Source organism: Vigna unguiculata, chromosome 6 (assembly GCF_004118075.2).
Source record: "Vigna unguiculata cultivar IT97K-499-35 chromosome 6, ASM411807v1, whole genome shotgun sequence".
NCBI classification, from domain to species: Eukaryota; Viridiplantae; Streptophyta; class Magnoliopsida; order Fabales; family Fabaceae; genus Vigna; species Vigna unguiculata.
The window spans coordinates 31,809,727-31,827,763 of NC_040284.1; the positions used below are offsets into that span (position 1 = coordinate 31,809,727).

Genomic DNA, 18,037 nt, shown 5'->3' on the forward strand with positions numbered 1-18,037 from the left:
TTCAATTCATTTCTATTTGGTTCAGCTCGGCTCGATTCAATGCGGTTCGGTTTAGTTTAGTGCAGTTCGGCTCGATTCAGTGCGGTTCGGTTCAATACGGTCTGGTTCGGTTCGGTTCAGTTTGGTTCGATTTTGTGTGGTTCAATCCGGTTCGATTCAGTTTAATTTGATTCGGTTCGGTTCTATTCAGTTCAACAAGAAATATATAATGAATTATTAAAATGATTGTTAAATGAAAAGTTAGACAAAAGAGGTTTTTAGGCTAACGGTTAAAAGTAAATTATTTATAAAATAATTAGTTTTTAAAATAATAATTAAGGGTAAAATTGGAATAACGAAATATGGACACAAAATAGGGTATCCTCTTTATATATTGTTATAGATGAAAAAAATTAGTCTAACTAAACTCAATTATGATTATCTATATTCTATTAAAGTAACAAAAAAAAAACTAAACTATTTATAATAAAAATTAAATATTATAGTAAAAAAATTATTATTTTTTCATCGTCTTATAATATATTTTTTAAAATATTTAGGCTTTTATTGTAACATACCTCCAGGAATATTACTAAGTAAAATAATAATAAAAGGAAAACATACTCATATTCATTAAACATAATTTCCCAAAAAGGTAGGAAGTTTAAAACTTCAGTTATATCTTGCATCACACATGATTTAAAATTTATCACAAACCACTCATAGTTTTAAAACATAATAAAAACATTTAACATAATTCTTCTTGAACATCCCATAGACCCCTCTCCGTGCCTATGCAGCTCCTGGCTCACCTGCATCAGTATCTGCTCCCGGATAAAAATTTATCCGATCATCGCCACACACACAAACAGATAGGGTGAGCTATGCATATAAAATGAATAAATATGAGAAACCCATACCCCAAAAGAATTTCATAATTATTTATATTTAAACCTTTCAATTCCCTCTCACTCAAGATCCATTATGAGTGACATGCACATGCTCTTGGTCTCGGGATTTCTTGTGCTCCCACGAACCTCCCCGCTCGTGGTCAAACCTACGAACCTAACTCGTTCGTAGTCCTACCCTACGGACCTCCCCGTCCGTAGTCAAACCATCCGAACCTCACCCGCTCGGACCATGACACGCATGCAATCACCATACTATGGACCTCCCCGCCCATAGCAGCACCAGGACTAACTTGTCCAATATCCCATCATGCGGTCCCAACTCATCACGTACCTCCCCGCTCGTGACCTCATCCGAACACATCCCGGACCCACTAAGAACTTAGTCCTTAAAGCTCAAAGGTTAGCACGACAACCTGCCGCAGCAGAAAATAAAACACCGACACTGCCTAGGCAATTGTCAAGTGGAACAACATCACTGACCGCCTGGCGCCATACTCAGCGCTGCCAGGCGCCAGGTTACAGGTACCAAATCAGAAACAACCTCACTTCGCCTGGCGGTAACAAACAACCCGTCAGGCGTCACACATCCACACAACAATACAAGCATCGAATCTCGCCTGGCGAGACCAACCACTAAGGCCAGGCGCTGGCCTAAGGAAGTCCAGAATTTAGAATACTCATTTACAAAACAATGTCAACGTTACTAACCGACACCTATTACAGTTTTATCTATAATTTTTTTTTTTACAGATGTCTAATTGAGGTGATTCCTTTTTGGTTAGAAACTAGACTTCCATATCTTTAATTTGATTACTAAACCACTATTTTTAGTGGTCTAGGCTATTGGCAATTTAAAAACGAAAATCAGGGATCCTCCAGCGTTTTTCCAGCTTTCCTGTCCCGACGTCTGCTCACTGTTTCGATCGTTACGTTTTCCATAGACATCCAATTTGAATCTCCACCGTTCAAACTGAAGAAAAACATGTTGTGAAACATCTTACAAAATTTCACCCAAATCGGACGGTTAACGAAGCGGTAAATGCAGTTTTACGAAAACTGCGCAGACCAGAAAAATCGGTGGCGCCTGGCGGCATGAAACTACCGCCGGGCGGTTCCTGTTCCAAAAAAAGTACGAAAAATAGCGTTTTTCGTGAATCAAACACCATGTCACACTGGTATGACGCCTGGCGGCCAAATGGGTGCCGCCAGGCGGTTCCTGCACTTGCAAACCTTACCCCCTTCACAACAACTCTAATTTATAGTGAAATTCCCCAATTTCTTTAGTCAAGTATTCAATTAAAAGTTAATGATCCCTTTCCTTCATTTAGAATCCAATCAAAACACTCAAAACACCAAAACCGAACCAAAATTGGTCCGCGTCGCCTGGCGAGTGTTCATCACCGCCAGGCAGTTCAAGCAAAAACCCAGAATCTGGGTTGGTAGTCACGCGTCGCCTGGCGGCACAACGCTCACCGCCAGGCGGTTCCTCTCTGGAACCCAAGAAACAAGTAAAAATTGGATGAGTCGCCTGGCGGCAGTTCATCTTCCGCCAGGCGGTTTCTGGAAAATTCCAGAAACACGAATTATACACAGCAGGGCATTGTACATGCATCAATTTAATCATACAGATCGTGAAATTAAACAGTACGCAATTAGAGGTACAATTCCAGCTCCCCTAACCTGGATCTAAGCTTCCAAGGAGTTCCTTCAATGGTGGTCTCCTTTCTTCTTCTTCTCCACACCTTTCCTCCAAAATTTTCAAATCTTACTCTCTTCCACACTTTTCTGCCCTCCATTTTTCAGGCTTCCCCTCCCATTTTTATGCAGTTTTTCGTCCAACTGCAATGGGGGCTCATCAATGCCACCCCCTTCTATGCCTAGGTTCTGAAAAAAGAAAAAAATAATAAAAAAAATGTGCAAGTTGAACTTCTCTGGCCAGGTTCGAAGCCAGGACTATGAGTTTCCCCTATCACGCTCCAACCACTTAGCCAGTCCACTTTTATTGCTAAAAATGCGTATACAATAAAATATAAATTATACTTCTGTTTTCTCTTACTTAAAAGAAAACATTAAAACTCACACAATTTACATACATACGACTTGAACCCAAGTCCTCACACACAACCCCAAAGTACTCTCACCACTTGAGCTAGTACTTTGCTACGTCATGTTAGTCCAATTAACGCTATTTATTTCTTCCCAGATATAAATTAAATATTCATTCCTTATTTGAATTTTTTCTCGGGTCTTACATTTATCCATTTCGGAACTTTATGTTATCCACTTTGACAAAATAGTTATTTCCGTGAAAGGTGAATACAAACATTTTTAAGCTTTCTCATTTGAATGTTATTTTTATTGAAAGTATACAATTTGTTTATGTTAATGTTTATACACTTGCTATATTTAATTTGGGGAAAATCATTATGTTTCAATTGTTTAAGAGGGACCTCACCATTGTGGTGTTGGTGCTAAAAAAGCTTTTGGATGTGACATTTTTTATCCACATTACAAAGCGACTCTCCTTTTGCCATATATTAATTAATTATGAAAGTGTAAAATTTTTTCTTACATTTTCTCCTATTTTTCTTGAAGGTGTTTTAAAATTCAGCAAGTGTAAAAAGTATCTATCTTCAATTCAATTCGGTTCAGTTCGGTTCGGTTAGTTTCAGTTCGGTTCAATTCGATTTGATTCGGCTCGGTTTGATTTGGTCCAGTTCATTGCGGTTCAGTTCGGTTAAGTGCGATTCGGTTCGGTTCAGTTCGGTTCGGTTCAATTTAGTGCAGTTTGGTTTGGTTCGGTTCAGTGCGGTTTGGTTCGGTCCGGACTGGTTTGGTTCGTTTCAGTTCGATTCGACTTGGTTCAGTGCGGTTCGATTTGGTTTAGTTCGATTTAGTTTGGTTCGGTTCGATGTGGTTCGGTTCGGTCTGGTTCGGTTTAGTTCAATTTGATTTGATTCGGTTCAATTCAGTTCAACAAAGAATATATAATGAATTTTTAAAATAGTTGTTAAATGTAAAATTATAAAAATAAAATATGTACATAAGAGAAGTTTTTAAAACAATTGTTAAAGACAAAAAAGAGTTTTAGGCTAACGGTTAAAGGTAAACTATTTATAAAATAATTAGTGTTTACAATAATATTTAAGGGTAAAATTGAAATATCAAAATATTGACACAAAATAGGGTATCTCTTTATATATATATATATATATATATATATATATATATATATATATATATATATATATATATATAGATTTATAGATTTATAGATGAAAAAAATTAATCTAGCTACACTTAATTACGATTATCTGTATTATATTAAAGTAAAAAAACTAAATTATTTATAATAAAAATTAAATATTAAAGTAAAAAAAAAATTAAACAATATTTTTTATCGTTTATTTTTAAATAATTGAACTTCTATTGGTTAACTGCTCACTAATTGAATTATGTATTTTATTTTCTCATTTTTTCTTCAATGACCTCTTATCTAAAACATCGCGCACACTTTATTCTTTAATTTAATCACCACCATTAAGATAATGATCGTGAGCTTCTCATCGTTGTCACTACTATATAAATTATAAGGTCATGCCGCCTTGATCTCGTCATCTCACCTTACCACATTTATTGCAATTTTAACACCTCACACCTCACCCAACTGATATTTGTTTTTTTGAACTTTAAACCTAACTAACATTGTATCTTTCTCTTATATGTTTTTTGCATTTTTCTCATTTTTTTATACTTCTTGCTTCACTACTCCCATTTCACCTTTTTTTTCATCGTCTTATAATATTTTTTTAAAATATTTAGGTTTTTACCAATTTCGGAACTTTATGTTCTCTACTTTGACAAAATAGTTATTTGTGTGAAATGTGAATACAAACCAATTTAAGATTGTCCTTTGATTTTTTTTATTTGTTTAAAGTATATAGTTTGTTTATGTTATTGTTTATACACTTGCTATATTTAATTTGAGGAAAAACATTATGTTTCAATTGTTTAAGAGGGACCTCACGATTGTGGTGTTGGTGTCGAAGAAACTGTTGGGTGTGACATTTTTTACGCATATTACAAAAGTGACTTTCCTTTTGCTCTATATTAATTAATTATGTAAGTGTAAAATTTTTCCTTAAGTTTCTTCCTCCTTTTTTGAAGGTGTTTTAAAATTCAGCAAAACTAAAGAGTATTTCAGTTCAGTTTTGTATATTTCAGTTCAGTTTTGTATAATTCGGTTCAATTTCGTTCTTTTCATAATTGATACAGTATTTTTACATAACAAAAAATAGTATAGCATTTCACGTTAAAACAAAAATTCAATGATTATAATGTGAATCTATACTCTATGGTTATCAACTTAAACGAAAGCAAGAAAATTGAACATAATTTAATAAATTTAATAAATCAGAGAATAAATGGAACATGATAAAAAAAGGTTAAATTGAACAAATTAGAAAAAAAATAGTATTTAAATCAATATCCTGTTTATTAAAAAAGTATACACTCAATCAATTAAAATCAATAGCTTATTACGGCAATTATTACAAAATACGATAGTTTCAATTTTGTTATTAGAGATATGTATATAATAATAGTCCATGAGAGTTTGTGCGTAATCTTGATAATTATGAAAAACTATTTCTTAACAACTTCATTTTGTAATTTGATTGTATCTTAACATGTTGGTTTTAAATAATTTTATTGTATCTTAATATATTTTTTAAAATAATAAAATATCTTGAGAAGTTTTTTTTTTTTTGTCCTGCTACATATTTTTATCATCCCACAAGACGACAGCAATAAGTAGCTCAACATTTGCACAATACTTCTGATGTCTGTTGGATAAAAGCAATTTCATTTGAATGAATGATTCATCAGAAGAACAATAAGTTTTGAAATAGAAAATAAATATTGATATGGACAGGGCTGCAAAAATCATTTTTTATCTGGACAGTATTAATTATGCAAATAAATGTGTTACTACTAGGATAAGAAACTTATTATCGAAAATTTATTTTTGTGATTGAGACATTTTATTTATTTATTATTTGATATTAACTAAACTTCTTCGATATATTTTAATTATAACGGTTAGTAATGTAGATTTTTTTAACAGTTTTTCTCTACAATCTTTTTCTAATTTTATGAATTTCATTTTAATTATGTTACTTATACTTTAATACTTTTACCATAAAAAGATATTTCCAATGGTTAATAATAACAGTAATTATTGTCATTGTTATTTTATCCGATATTGTTTTAGGAGTTTTGCATAATGTAAGAAATGTACGCTTGCCATAGAAAACTTCTGTGCTTGTTCTTTTAAATTTTACATAGAATCTTTAGTGAAGTTATTTTAGAAGATTGAAGTAGTAGTTGGTAAAGTGTGATGATAGACAAATACCCATTTTGTAGTCAACATTTATCCAGCATTAATGATATAGTATTTTTATTTTAAAATATAAAATAATTCGAAAAGAATCAACTATAGAATTAAAAATATTTATTTATTAGGTGTTTAATATGTAGAAAAATAAAAAAGGTAAAAGTTTTCGTTGATAAAATGATTACATAAAGAACAAGAAATGATGATGGACAGGTGTTTAATATGGTGTATCGAGCAGGATCTCCTTGAGAAATTCACCATTGACTAAGATGGGAAAAGGACAAAACAATGATTCAGACAAATATGGGTGATGATGAGCTTCGTATCAATTCCAACTCACCATTTACAACCACAATTCAATAGATATATACCCTCATAAACTTTGTGAAGACCAAAATGTAATAAGATTAGGAGAAATAATATATATTAATAATAAGGTGACAGTGGTTTATTCATAATCGAAGGTGTAAAAAGACCTGGGCTTGTTATAGTAAGTATGTAATTTATTTTGGTATTGCACAACAAATTCGTGTCACTAGTATGTAATAAAAATTATGTAAATAGAAAAGAAATTTGAGCTAAAATAATTAAAAAATAGCTTTGAAAAGTGTCAATATAACTCTTGCTTATTTTTTCCTATTCTCAATAGTTTGTACAGAGACTACCAAAAATATTTTATTTTCTATTTTCTGTACAAATTAAAAAACATATTAAAAATAAGATTATATTTTTGTAATTAAAAATAAAAATAAAACCAGGATATAAAAAGCACGCATTTCCGAAGAAACAAGACACCCCCCGCCCCCTGGCAACTAAAATACATTTCCATTCTGTAAATACTTAACAGAAAATGAACAATGTCGAGAAAAGAAAATCAAATAATAAAGCAGGGGCAAAAGCTAAATTGATCCCACCTGTGTTAAAATTCCTTACAAAAAGTAATTTTACTGTTTCACAAGAATTCATACAACCTCATGAAAAAAAAATGTTACATCTTCAAAGGATCAATTACGCATACAAGTTTCTAATTTGTTGAATGGTTCAATTATTTCCATATTTGTTCAAGATTTCAATAACATCGACAATATTGTATATTTAACAGCAATGCAAAAACGTTGACAAAAAACTGACGTAACAAACGTGAATGCATACAGTTCTTTAAAACATTCAGTGGTCATTTTATTCATCATTGCCCAATTAGACGGAGGCAATGATCACATGGTAAAATTCAGCGGTAAAGGCTTTCAGATCTCAGGTTCTCCGCAATTTCAGTCTCCCATCGATCACCGTTTTCAAGCAGCTTCTCTTTGTCATATAAAAGCTCCTAGAACAGGTAAACACGAATAGAAGTAAACAAATATGCGAGTACACAACTACCGACATATACTAATAAACAGTAGTTAAACATATAATTAATAATCAAGAACAGTAGAGACAATTGTTAGCAAGAAACAACAGAAAGTATTTACATAATTCAACATAAAAGAAATAAAGATGAACCTCATGAGTTTCTGTAGCAAATTCAAAGTTTGGCCCTTCAACAATGGCATCAACAGGGCATGCCTCTTGACAAAATCCACAATAGATGCACTTGGTCATGTCAATATCATACCTGAAAGATTTACAGATAAGAGAGCAAGAAGGGAGTGGACGAAGAGAAGAGGGGGCAGATAAGGCCGGTAATTTACCGCGTTGTCCTGCGGCTGCCATCTTCTCGCTCCTCAGCCTCAATTGTGATTGCTTGTGCAGGGCATATCTAATAAAAAAATATGATTAAGAAAAAACAATAGCATACAGCTGCTCAGTCTACGGACAGAAAGGAGAGAAATGGGGAAAGTATCAAAATGGAGAAAGAATACCTAGAAAAGAGATATTAGGAGAATGCAAATATGTAATGGATTGATCATTCGTTGTATTTATTAACTAGGTTATTCATGTATAGATTATAGCTCATGTGTTAGGGGTTAGCTGGTCCCTTGTAGTCCTTTCTAGCACAATCTGGATTTCACAATTTAGAGACTGCCGCAAGGTTTGAGCTCAAAACCTATGGTGTGAACTGCTATCCAGACATTCTCCCTAACCCCCTATATATACTAATGTCCTTTTACTCCTATCCTCTAGTAGCTTAATTTGTTTATACTCCGTAGAGGGATAATGCTGCAGTAGTACTACTGTCTCAGTCAAAAAGAAAATAATTTAGAGCAAATAAAACTGCTATTATTGATGCATAGGAAAATATACCCATTACAGCCTCCTCCAAGGATGAGAGGGATTTGACTTTTACAGCTATGTTAGGGACAGCTTGATTAGATAGATTTTTATCCCTTAGTAATTGCAATTCGCAAGCATACTTTCCTAAGCCCGATTCACCAAAATGACAAGGCACAAATTCATAAACCTACCAATGGTCTAAGCCTTACTATTTGTGGAGTGTTTTTTCAAATACAAAAAACAGCTGCACATTTTTTCTACATTAACCAATATAGAAACAACACTTGGTAACATACACACATAACAGGAGTATACAAATAGTCTTCAAAATTGCAAGATTTTATGGAAGAAGCAGGAAAATGTTGTCCTGAGGTTATATGCCATTTGGTGTATGCATGCTCTCAAGGATCATAATCGAACCAAAATTATAAATAATCACAGCCTTACAGCTTCACAAAGTTTGCAAGCAATACAACGTTCCTCCCCTGTTGGATATCTTCGGAGAGCATGTTCACCACGAAAACGAGGGCTCAAAGGTCCTTTCTCAAATGGATAATTGATCTGCATTAAAGATGTCGGGCATTCAGCATTTAATTAGAAGATGCAACACAATTGGATGGCAAACAGTTTCAGAAGACACTTACTGTAACTTTTGTTTCAAAGAAGTATTTCAGAGTTAGCATTAGACCTCGAACCATTTCAGTGAGAAAAAGAGTGTTGATGCTTCGTTCAAAAACTATCATCCAGAACACCAGCAATGAATCAGTTACATTATGGAGAAAGTCAAAATGAACAAAAATCAAGATGAAAACAGAGGATTCTAAATAAATACCAGAACTCCAATCCTTTGAAATTTCCTTTGCAAGTTGCTCCCTTTGTTCATCCTCTGCAGTTTGTGCATCACAGAATTATGATATATAGAACGAAGGCATGAATACATAACACATGCAAGTGAAAAGACAATGGATATCCAAGAGATATCTCAATTGACAGACAAATGGTCATGCTAGTGAAGGTATTTGCAAATTGCAAAGTTAAAGAATGCCGTGTTTGTTCACTACACACAATTCTGAAAAGTCATTCCTTTGACCGACGTAATTATCTGCCTTCTTAGGAGGGCGATGGGATGTTAAAGAGAGGGAACTAGGTAAAAACTCACATGATAAGTATCATCTGAGGATAGGGCAGTGGAGTGCATTGTAGTGTTTCAAGGAATACATAATTAAATATATTGTTTATTTCTACGTGTGACCAAGTACACTATCCCCTTTCAAGAAGTCCATTTATTGAAACTGGATCATGATTTTTATGTAATATAAGACAATTCGATGCAGGAAACAATCAAAATTCATATTCAGCCAATCATCAACATTTTTGCTTTCTAATTCTAACTATTCTGTAACAGCAGGAAATATGCCCACGATAATGTTAAGAGAAATAACAGACCTAGTTTGGTAGAGTAGGAGTGTGCACTTAATCGAAGCCCATAGGATTGGGAGCTGTGCAGCCCTTGACCGCTTACAGCCTAAACAAGCAGAACAAGAAGGGATAGTATTAAGTACTAACCAAAACATTTGGCATCCTACAATTAAAATGATTCATATCTAATTAACAGCAACCTCTTATATATTATCCGGTAAATTGTAATTTAATAGTAACAGTGCATCATATAGCCAGATAGGAATCAGAATAACAACAAAAAGAAGAAAAAAATTAATCCATTTAACAGCTCGAAGGAAGTGATGGAAGAATTACAAGGTATTCAGATAAAATTTAGCTTCTCAACTGAATCAACATCTGATCAAGTGGTTTTTTCTCGTTCTTTCTTTCATTTCCACAAATAAATAAGAATCAAAAACGTATTAATGTATTAATGTTACCAATTGGCGGGCACGAAGAGCAAGGAGTGATTTCCGAGCTAAAATCGCAGCCATTCCCTAAACCTAGAAATGAAAAGTTAAAGAATCAAATGCAGTATGGTATTGATTTCAAATTTAATAATAAAGTTCGAGCGAAACAATTATTTACAAGGATTCAATGGTGTAACCAGGAACCGAAAAAGTGGGAAGAGAATATTGAATCAAAAGGGGTAAAGAAGTGGTGGTAGAACAAAACACAAATTAATATTGAGAAATAGCGCAAAAATTGAAGCAATAAAAGAAAACGAGAAATTGTATGGGTTCCGCATTCAACATTGATGGTTGTAAGAAAGGAAAAAGAAGCGCAAGAGAAAAATACCTGATGCAATGCAAGGTTGATCTCAGAACAAATGACTGAGGAGAAGCATACAAAGAGGAACGGGGATGCAATTGGAAATATTTTTGTGTTGAGATTCGCACTACATAACGGGCCAACAAGAAATGCCCGGCCCAACAAAACCCGGCCCAACCCGTTTATTGTCATGGGTATTTCATTGTGATTTCTTTCATTAATTCTTCAGAGGTTAACTTCTTGTAATTTATTTTTTTCGTCAAATGATTAGTATATTTTGTCTCCAAATAGCATTTTTTTAGTGTACACTAATATATATAACATCAATAAAAATACATATTTTTATTTTAAAATATGAAATAATAAAAATATTATATTTTTTATTAAGTGTTAGAAAGGTGTAGAAAGATAAAAAGAATGATAGATTTATTATTTTCTTATAATATAAGCGCTTGCGCTTATGAACGTAACGTAAGTAATATGTACACATAAGAATTATACGTAAACACTAGGATGGCAATTTTATCTCGTATTCATCCCGAGGTATCAGTATTTGTGCCGGTACCTATTTTTTAACATTTTCATATTAATTAATTATTTTCTATATAAAAATAAATATTATTAAATATTTAATATTAAAATGATAAATTTTATAAAAATAAAAATGATATTTTCAAAATAATGGAGGTTAAAAATAATGAGATTTCATTATTTTAATATTAAAAATTTGTAGTATAAATAGTTTTATTATAAAAAAATTTGATTATGTTAAAATAGATAAACTCTTTATAAATCACATTTTCAAAGTTCTGATTGAATATATAAAATCGTAAGAGTAAGAGTGATCATTTCGTCAAACTTTTCAATTTGAACCTACCAGTCTCTTTAATTGTATAAGTTATTATTTACTTATTTTCTTACGAGATTTCTATTTCACCAAATCTTCAACCAATATTTCATCTTTTAAACTTCGAGATATATTAATGGTGATAAACAAAATCTATAACAATATCATTAATTTATTATATCATAATATATAAAATATCTTTATACAATAATGATAAGATTACACGTATAAAAATGGGTTAAAAAATAAAAAATAATTATAAGAAAAAACATCAAATAAAAACAAATAACACGTAAAAACAAACTTAATTAATAATTTATTCTCCATGCCAATACTTCACTTTGGTTCCACATTATTTGTTTCTTACTCAGTTAAATCCCAATGAATAAATATTTGCATCCAAGGTAATTCAACACACTGACAAGTCCATCTAAAAACCCTACTTAAATTCATTTTTTTTAACACAAAACAGTAGATTTTTACTCACAATATTAATAGAACGAACACTCTGATGGATCCTTTGAAGACTACATGAAACGAAAAATGGTATAAGCTATACCAAATATGTGCATACTCATCGATGAGCATTTAACTTAACCTAATAATGTGCATCCTATTATCCATCACAAATATGCAAACATAAAAGACATGACTATAGGCTTTTATAACTTCACCCCTCCAATTTCTTTTTGCACTACCTTCTAATACGAACATTAGTTTAACTTGATCTTTGTTCAACCACAACATATTACTTAACAAAAACTTTATAATTATTTGGTATAAGAATATTCTATAAATAAATTCAGATACTGTATTTCCAACGAGTTCGAAATATAATCACCGTTTCAAATTGATATGTTACATTATAAATCTAAACTTTAAAATTGTAACATTAAATTATATTTATTTCATCGATGCTTTAAGATTACATTAGTCACTGAAAATGTCTATTTGAATATACTTATTGCATCGAAAATTGTAGCTGACATTTAAACTTTTGGATATGTAATGTATGCACACACAAAAAAAACGAAAATTAATTATGTTTGCATCTGCAGAAGAAAAAAAAAAGAAAAAGAAGAAAGCTGCAAGCAACAACGTAAATGAGAGGACTGAATAATTTGTATCCTCGCTCTATACGGAGAAAATATGAATGGAGAGGCGAAAGGATTTGGAAAACTTTTCTTTTTAAATTTAATAACTATTTTGAAAAAATTACCTAAATACAATAAAATTTTAGAGATTATTCATTTTATATTTACTTTCTACTTTACTTTTTCTCTAATAATAATATAAATATATTTATATATTCATAATGTATAAAATATTAATATTTATAACTATGTAAAGAAATTCCCTTTTTCTTATCCATCATTATTTATTCATAATTTATCTTTTATCTATGATGATTATATATATGTATAGAAAATTTCTTCTTTTATATTTATAATTTATTATTTATGATATAATTATTTATTTACCTTTTAAAGACTATCAAATATTTTTATATTTTTTCTATAAAATTATTCTAACTGACGTTAATTATTAAGAAATGGGGAAACGAAAGGAATTTGAAAACTTTTTTCTAAATTTCAACAACAATTTAAAAATAACTACCTAAAATACAATAAAACTATAGAAATTATCCATTTTATACTTAATTTATACTTTTACCTTTTTTTAATAATAAAATAAATATATTTATTTATTCATATCTATAACTAATTATTTATTTTTTTATTTATCCTTTATAATATAATTATTTATTTATATTATACATATTTACAAATATATTTATATTTTTTATAATTTATTCTATTTTTATTTATTTATTAATATTTATTTATTTATTTTACTTTATTTTTAATAAATAAAAATTTATTTTGTATATTAACGTTATCACCTACATTTATATATATATATATTAAAAAATAATTACACATGTATCATGATAAGTGTGTTTACTAATATTAATAATAATGATTTTTATTATAAAATAATCTGATTATTTTATAATTTTATCTATTAAATTAATTATTTTATTATTTTCAAATTCATCTTTTAATCTAAACTAATTAAATATCGATAACAATTAATTAAATATCAGTAATATATATTAAATAACTATAATCAATAAATATTTATTTAAATATCTATTTTCATAGATTTCAAATTAACAAAAACATAATATGTGTACGTATCTTTTAATTTTCATAAAAATTTGAATTCAAATTAAAAAAATAAATATATTTTTAATTTTTAAAATAATTATTAAATATGAAATAAAAAAATAAAAAAATTATTAAAAAATAAAAAATGTACTATTATTATTTATTAAATATCTTACTAATCATGAATATATTTTAAATTATATATTTAATAAAAATATTAAATTTTAAAGCAAACCGTGCGTCAGTACACGTATCAGACCACAAAAAAGCAGTTTTGTTCCACTTACTCTGCCATTTTCAATGCAATGCAAAATGTTCTCTGACTTTCTCTCTTTCCTTGAGAAACATCCTTAAACATTTTGAACCTCTCCTTGCTTCTTCAATGTTTCACCCAATGGAGCAAAGCGCCAAACTCTCCCTGTTCCCCTTTCTTCACCTCAAAAGATCCATGCTTTCTCTACTCCTCTCCCTACCCACTTCATTCTTCGTCTTCCTCCTTCTCCTCCTCCTCTCCTACAACGCTTACACCGTCTTCTCTCTCCATCTCCCCAACTCTTCTTCTCTTCGCTCTCCTCCACCAAAGCCCCTCAATCTCTCTTCTTCCGCCCATTCACCTCTCTTCAAGAACCCCCATTTGCCTCTTCTTCCAAACTCTACTCAAAGCCTTTCCCTTTCCATTCAAAGGGCCAAAAGAGTGAAGAAGCACAAGCGTGGCCTTAGAAGTGTGCGCTCAGAACCACCTCGCTCCCCCGTTTCACCTTTTCACTCTAGACTCAGAACATTCTTCAACACTTCTTGCCAGATGAGGTTCTTCATGACTTGGATTTCTCCCTTGAAAACCTTTGGTGAGAGGGAGTTGGTCTCCGTAGAGAGCTTGTTTAAGTCTCACCCTGAAGCTTGTGTGGTCATAGTGTCAAAGTCCCTTGATTCTTGCACTGGAACTCGAATTCTGAAACCGTTTGTGAGTAATGGCTTCAGGGTCATCGCCATTGCTCCAGATTTTGGCTACATATTCAAAAACACACATGCTGAATTATGGTTTAACCGTTTGAAGGAAGGGTACGTGAATCCTGGTGAGGTCTCTTTGGGACAAAACCTCTCCAATTTGCTTAGACTTGCTCTGTTGTACAAGTTCGGAGGCACTTACATCGACTTGGATGTCATAGTCTTGAAGAGTTTCTCCAAGCTGAGAAACACCGTCGGGGCACAGACCTTCGATGTGAGAACCGGCAAGTGGAGCCGCTTGAACAATGCAGTGTTGATATTTGACAAGAAGCACCCTTTGCTTTTGAAGTTCATCGAGGAGTTTGCACTCACCTTTGATGGGAACAACTGGGGGCATAATGGTCCTTACCTGATCTCAAGGGTAGTGTCCAGGGTGAATGGGACACCGGGTTTCAATTTCACTGTGCTCCCTCCTTCTGCGTTTTATCCTGTGGATTGGAGAGGAATTAGAGGTTTGTTTGGAGACGGGATTCGTTCCAAATGGTGGGTCAATAAAATGAAGCAAATTCGCAAAGAAAGCTTTGCATTGCACCTGTGGAACAGGCATAGTAGGACACTAAAAGTAGTAAAGGGAAGCATTTTGGATAGTATCATTTCTAGTTGTTGCATCTTCTGCAACACTTAGCTTTGAAGCTTGTAGGTTTTAATTTTGTTAGTTAAAGATTGTAATTAGTGAATTAGAATGATAGGATTTAAGCTAAAGAAGTTATTATAAGCAATGTCTGTGTTGCAAGTGGCTACGGGACCACTTGTGTCTCTACTATATAAAAACAAAAAAGAATGTATTTGATGGCTAAATTGAAAGACTATAATAGACTACAAGGGGTTTGGAATTTGGACTTTGTATGATCCTTTTTGTTGTATTTGTTTGAAAGATCAGAGAGGAATATGATGCGAAACTTTTCTGACATGTTCCTTCCGAAACACCGAATGGTGAAGAGTGTGGCGTGTTTTCCTGTGGTTTGGGATTTCAGTTGACAAGTGAAAAGTAGAAGTTGGTTGATATTCAAGGAATTTGTGTTGTTTAAGACAATTAAATTCTGAAAGTGATTTCTCATCTTCCAATCTTAATAGGCACCTACTTTTCTTTCCATGTAATACTGAACTTCTGCCCCAACTTAAAAAGTTTGAGAATTAGTTTAAATAAAATTAAATAACAAATTAATATTATGAAATTATTTTAAGTTGATATGTATGACATGCATAATAAAAAAAAGGAAAAAAAAATACAAGGTACAATAAAAAAGTGATCAAACATACAGACAAAATGATAATTATGTAGGACGTAAGCTAACTTTTTACTTAAATTCTTAAATTCGCTGAGTTTATACAAACACGTGGGAAATGAAGTACAGATTTTTTTTCTGATTTTTTTTTAATATATTTTAAAACGTTAAAATTAATAGTAATTGATTTATTATGGAGATAATAGAAAAATAATAGAACAAAATCCTGTATAGAATCAAATTCCCGGAACAATGAAACCAGATAGTAATGTTGAGATGAAAGCTGAAACCGTAGTTTTAAGAATTATAATGCACAAACAATGAAACCAGATATGGAGGCTGTTTTAAGATACTAATCATACAACTTTGGTCTAATTTCTAAATTTTGAGTTTAGGTATGTTAATGGTAAGAGACAAGAAGTGTGTTTTTCAAGTATAGTACAGGTGATTCACCTACTCTCGGGTGTCAAAGATTCAATTTAACCACTGTTAGTTTAAACACATGCTTCTTGCCTGTCACGTATTCAGGGCTTGGAAACTAAGTTGACAAATTTTTATAATAGTATTAATAATCAGTTTCCACTCCAAAAAAAATGTATACCAGAGAATCATATAAAAAATGTGAAGATAAATTCCACATAATAAACGCCTTCATGATCGAATCATTGTTATAAATAGCCTTGATGACTGTACTATATAAATGGAAATAGGATCAACCAGATTTATCTGATTTTAAGTAGCAGTGATATTGTTCAATGTGGATATTTTTTTTCTTAATTGTTCATAATCCAGATAATCTTCTTACGTAAAACCCATAAATGCGTCGTGGCTATGAAGAAAAACATTTTAGATTTTTTGTTAGGTTTTTTGTGTTATTCTTTTATTATATTTTTATAATAAATTAATTATCATTAATTTTGACGTTTTAAAATATATTAAAAAGATATTTAAAATATAATATAATGTATTTTTAATGCTAAAAAAACAAACACCAGTAAAATTCTGGACTCGAAGAAAAAGAGGTTGTTGCTTTGTCTTTATATTGATATTTTGAAACTCAACACTGTTTGATTTGGTGTCCTCCTCTCATAATCCTTCCCTCATTTAGACATATATTTTTATGGGATCATTTATTTGAACTTTAAGTACAACCGATCATAATCGAGAAATATTTATTTTGTAGCAGAGAAAGTATAAATTTTAAATTAAAATAATTTAAAATAAGTAATTTTATGGTAGATGTAATATTATATTGAATACAAAATATTATCAACAAAATATTTTTTGAAAAATAAAATAAATGTAAGATATATTATTAAAGTAACAATATCTATATTTTAACTCAATCTCGTCTTAAAAAGGTACGAATAGAACCCATGCCAAGTCTTATTTTGTTATATACTTTTTGGTACAAACTATATAGTAATATAAATAAACTAATTACCATACCAGTAATTGAAATTATACGTATAAATTATTTATTTTTTCATTTAAAAAACTCTCATAAAGTTTTTACTCTTGAAAACTCATTTACTTCCAAACCTAAATATTAATGGAGAATGAGGCGGAAAAAAAAATACGAAGTAAATCAATTTTTGTATAAAAAAAAAGTGAAAAAAAACCGAAGATTTCAAAATGTCAAGACTAAGAAGGATCACAATTACATACTCAAGACAAATCTGAAATTTTAATCTAATAATCTAATTTCATTTATGTAATTAATATGTATTATCTATTAATATAATTTCTAACGGTTTTTTTTATGTATTTATTTCATTTGTTGTTTGTGTATATTGCACATCTTTATGTATACCTTAGACATAAATAACCTTATTCAATTAAATGACAATTTTTGTATAAAGTGAATTATTTAATAATTTTATGCCTAAATCATTATTGAACCGAGTTTACTAACATGAAAAATTACTATCAGTGCCTTGTCATGTTGATAAGCGAATTAGGTTCTGTTTAAGGGTTTATGAACAATGAGAGAGTTTAAATTCTTCACTTATTTATTAAATTGAGCAACACTCACGTTATACACAAGCAAAGAGAGACAGAGCGAGAAAAAATAAATAAAA

The 18,037-nt window shown here is 31.0% G+C and overlaps 2 protein-coding genes and 1 long non-coding RNA gene across 3 annotated transcripts; 1 reads left to right on the top strand and 2 right to left on the bottom strand.

The window, feature by feature from the left end:
* Positions 1 to 606: 606 nt before the first annotated feature.
* Positions 607 to 2,770, bottom strand: LOC114189025. The gene is made up of 2 exons (XR_003605545.1): positions 2,571 to 2,770; positions 607 to 803 (listed from the first exon to the last, which is right to left on the bottom strand). It is a non-coding gene; the product is annotated as an uncharacterized LOC114189025 (long non-coding RNA).
* Positions 2,771 to 7,189: 4,419 nt separating this feature from the next.
* LOC114186726 (NADH dehydrogenase [ubiquinone] iron-sulfur protein 8-B, mitochondrial) lies at positions 7,190 to 10,820 on the bottom strand. The gene is made up of 9 exons (XM_028074716.1): positions 10,735 to 10,820; positions 10,377 to 10,439; positions 9,943 to 10,021; positions 9,329 to 9,382; positions 9,141 to 9,232; positions 8,944 to 9,057; positions 7,974 to 8,041; positions 7,786 to 7,897; positions 7,190 to 7,609 (listed from the first exon to the last, which is right to left on the bottom strand). Exons 2-9 carry the CDS (start codon positions 10,428 to 10,430, stop codon positions 7,514 to 7,516), a joined length of 669 nt encoding a protein of 222 aa, XP_027930517.1. The 5' UTR covers positions 10,431 to 10,439; positions 10,735 to 10,820; the 3' UTR covers positions 7,190 to 7,513.
* Positions 10,821 to 14,054: 3,234 nt separating this feature from the next.
* Positions 14,055 to 15,630, top strand: LOC114189223 (lactosylceramide 4-alpha-galactosyltransferase). The gene has a single exon (XM_028077937.1). The coding sequence runs from the start codon at positions 14,108 to 14,110 to the stop codon at positions 15,353 to 15,355; it is 1,248 nt and encodes a 415-aa protein (XP_027933738.1). The 5' UTR covers positions 14,055 to 14,107; the 3' UTR covers positions 15,356 to 15,630.
* The last annotated feature ends 2,407 nt before the right edge of the window (positions 15,631 to 18,037 follow it).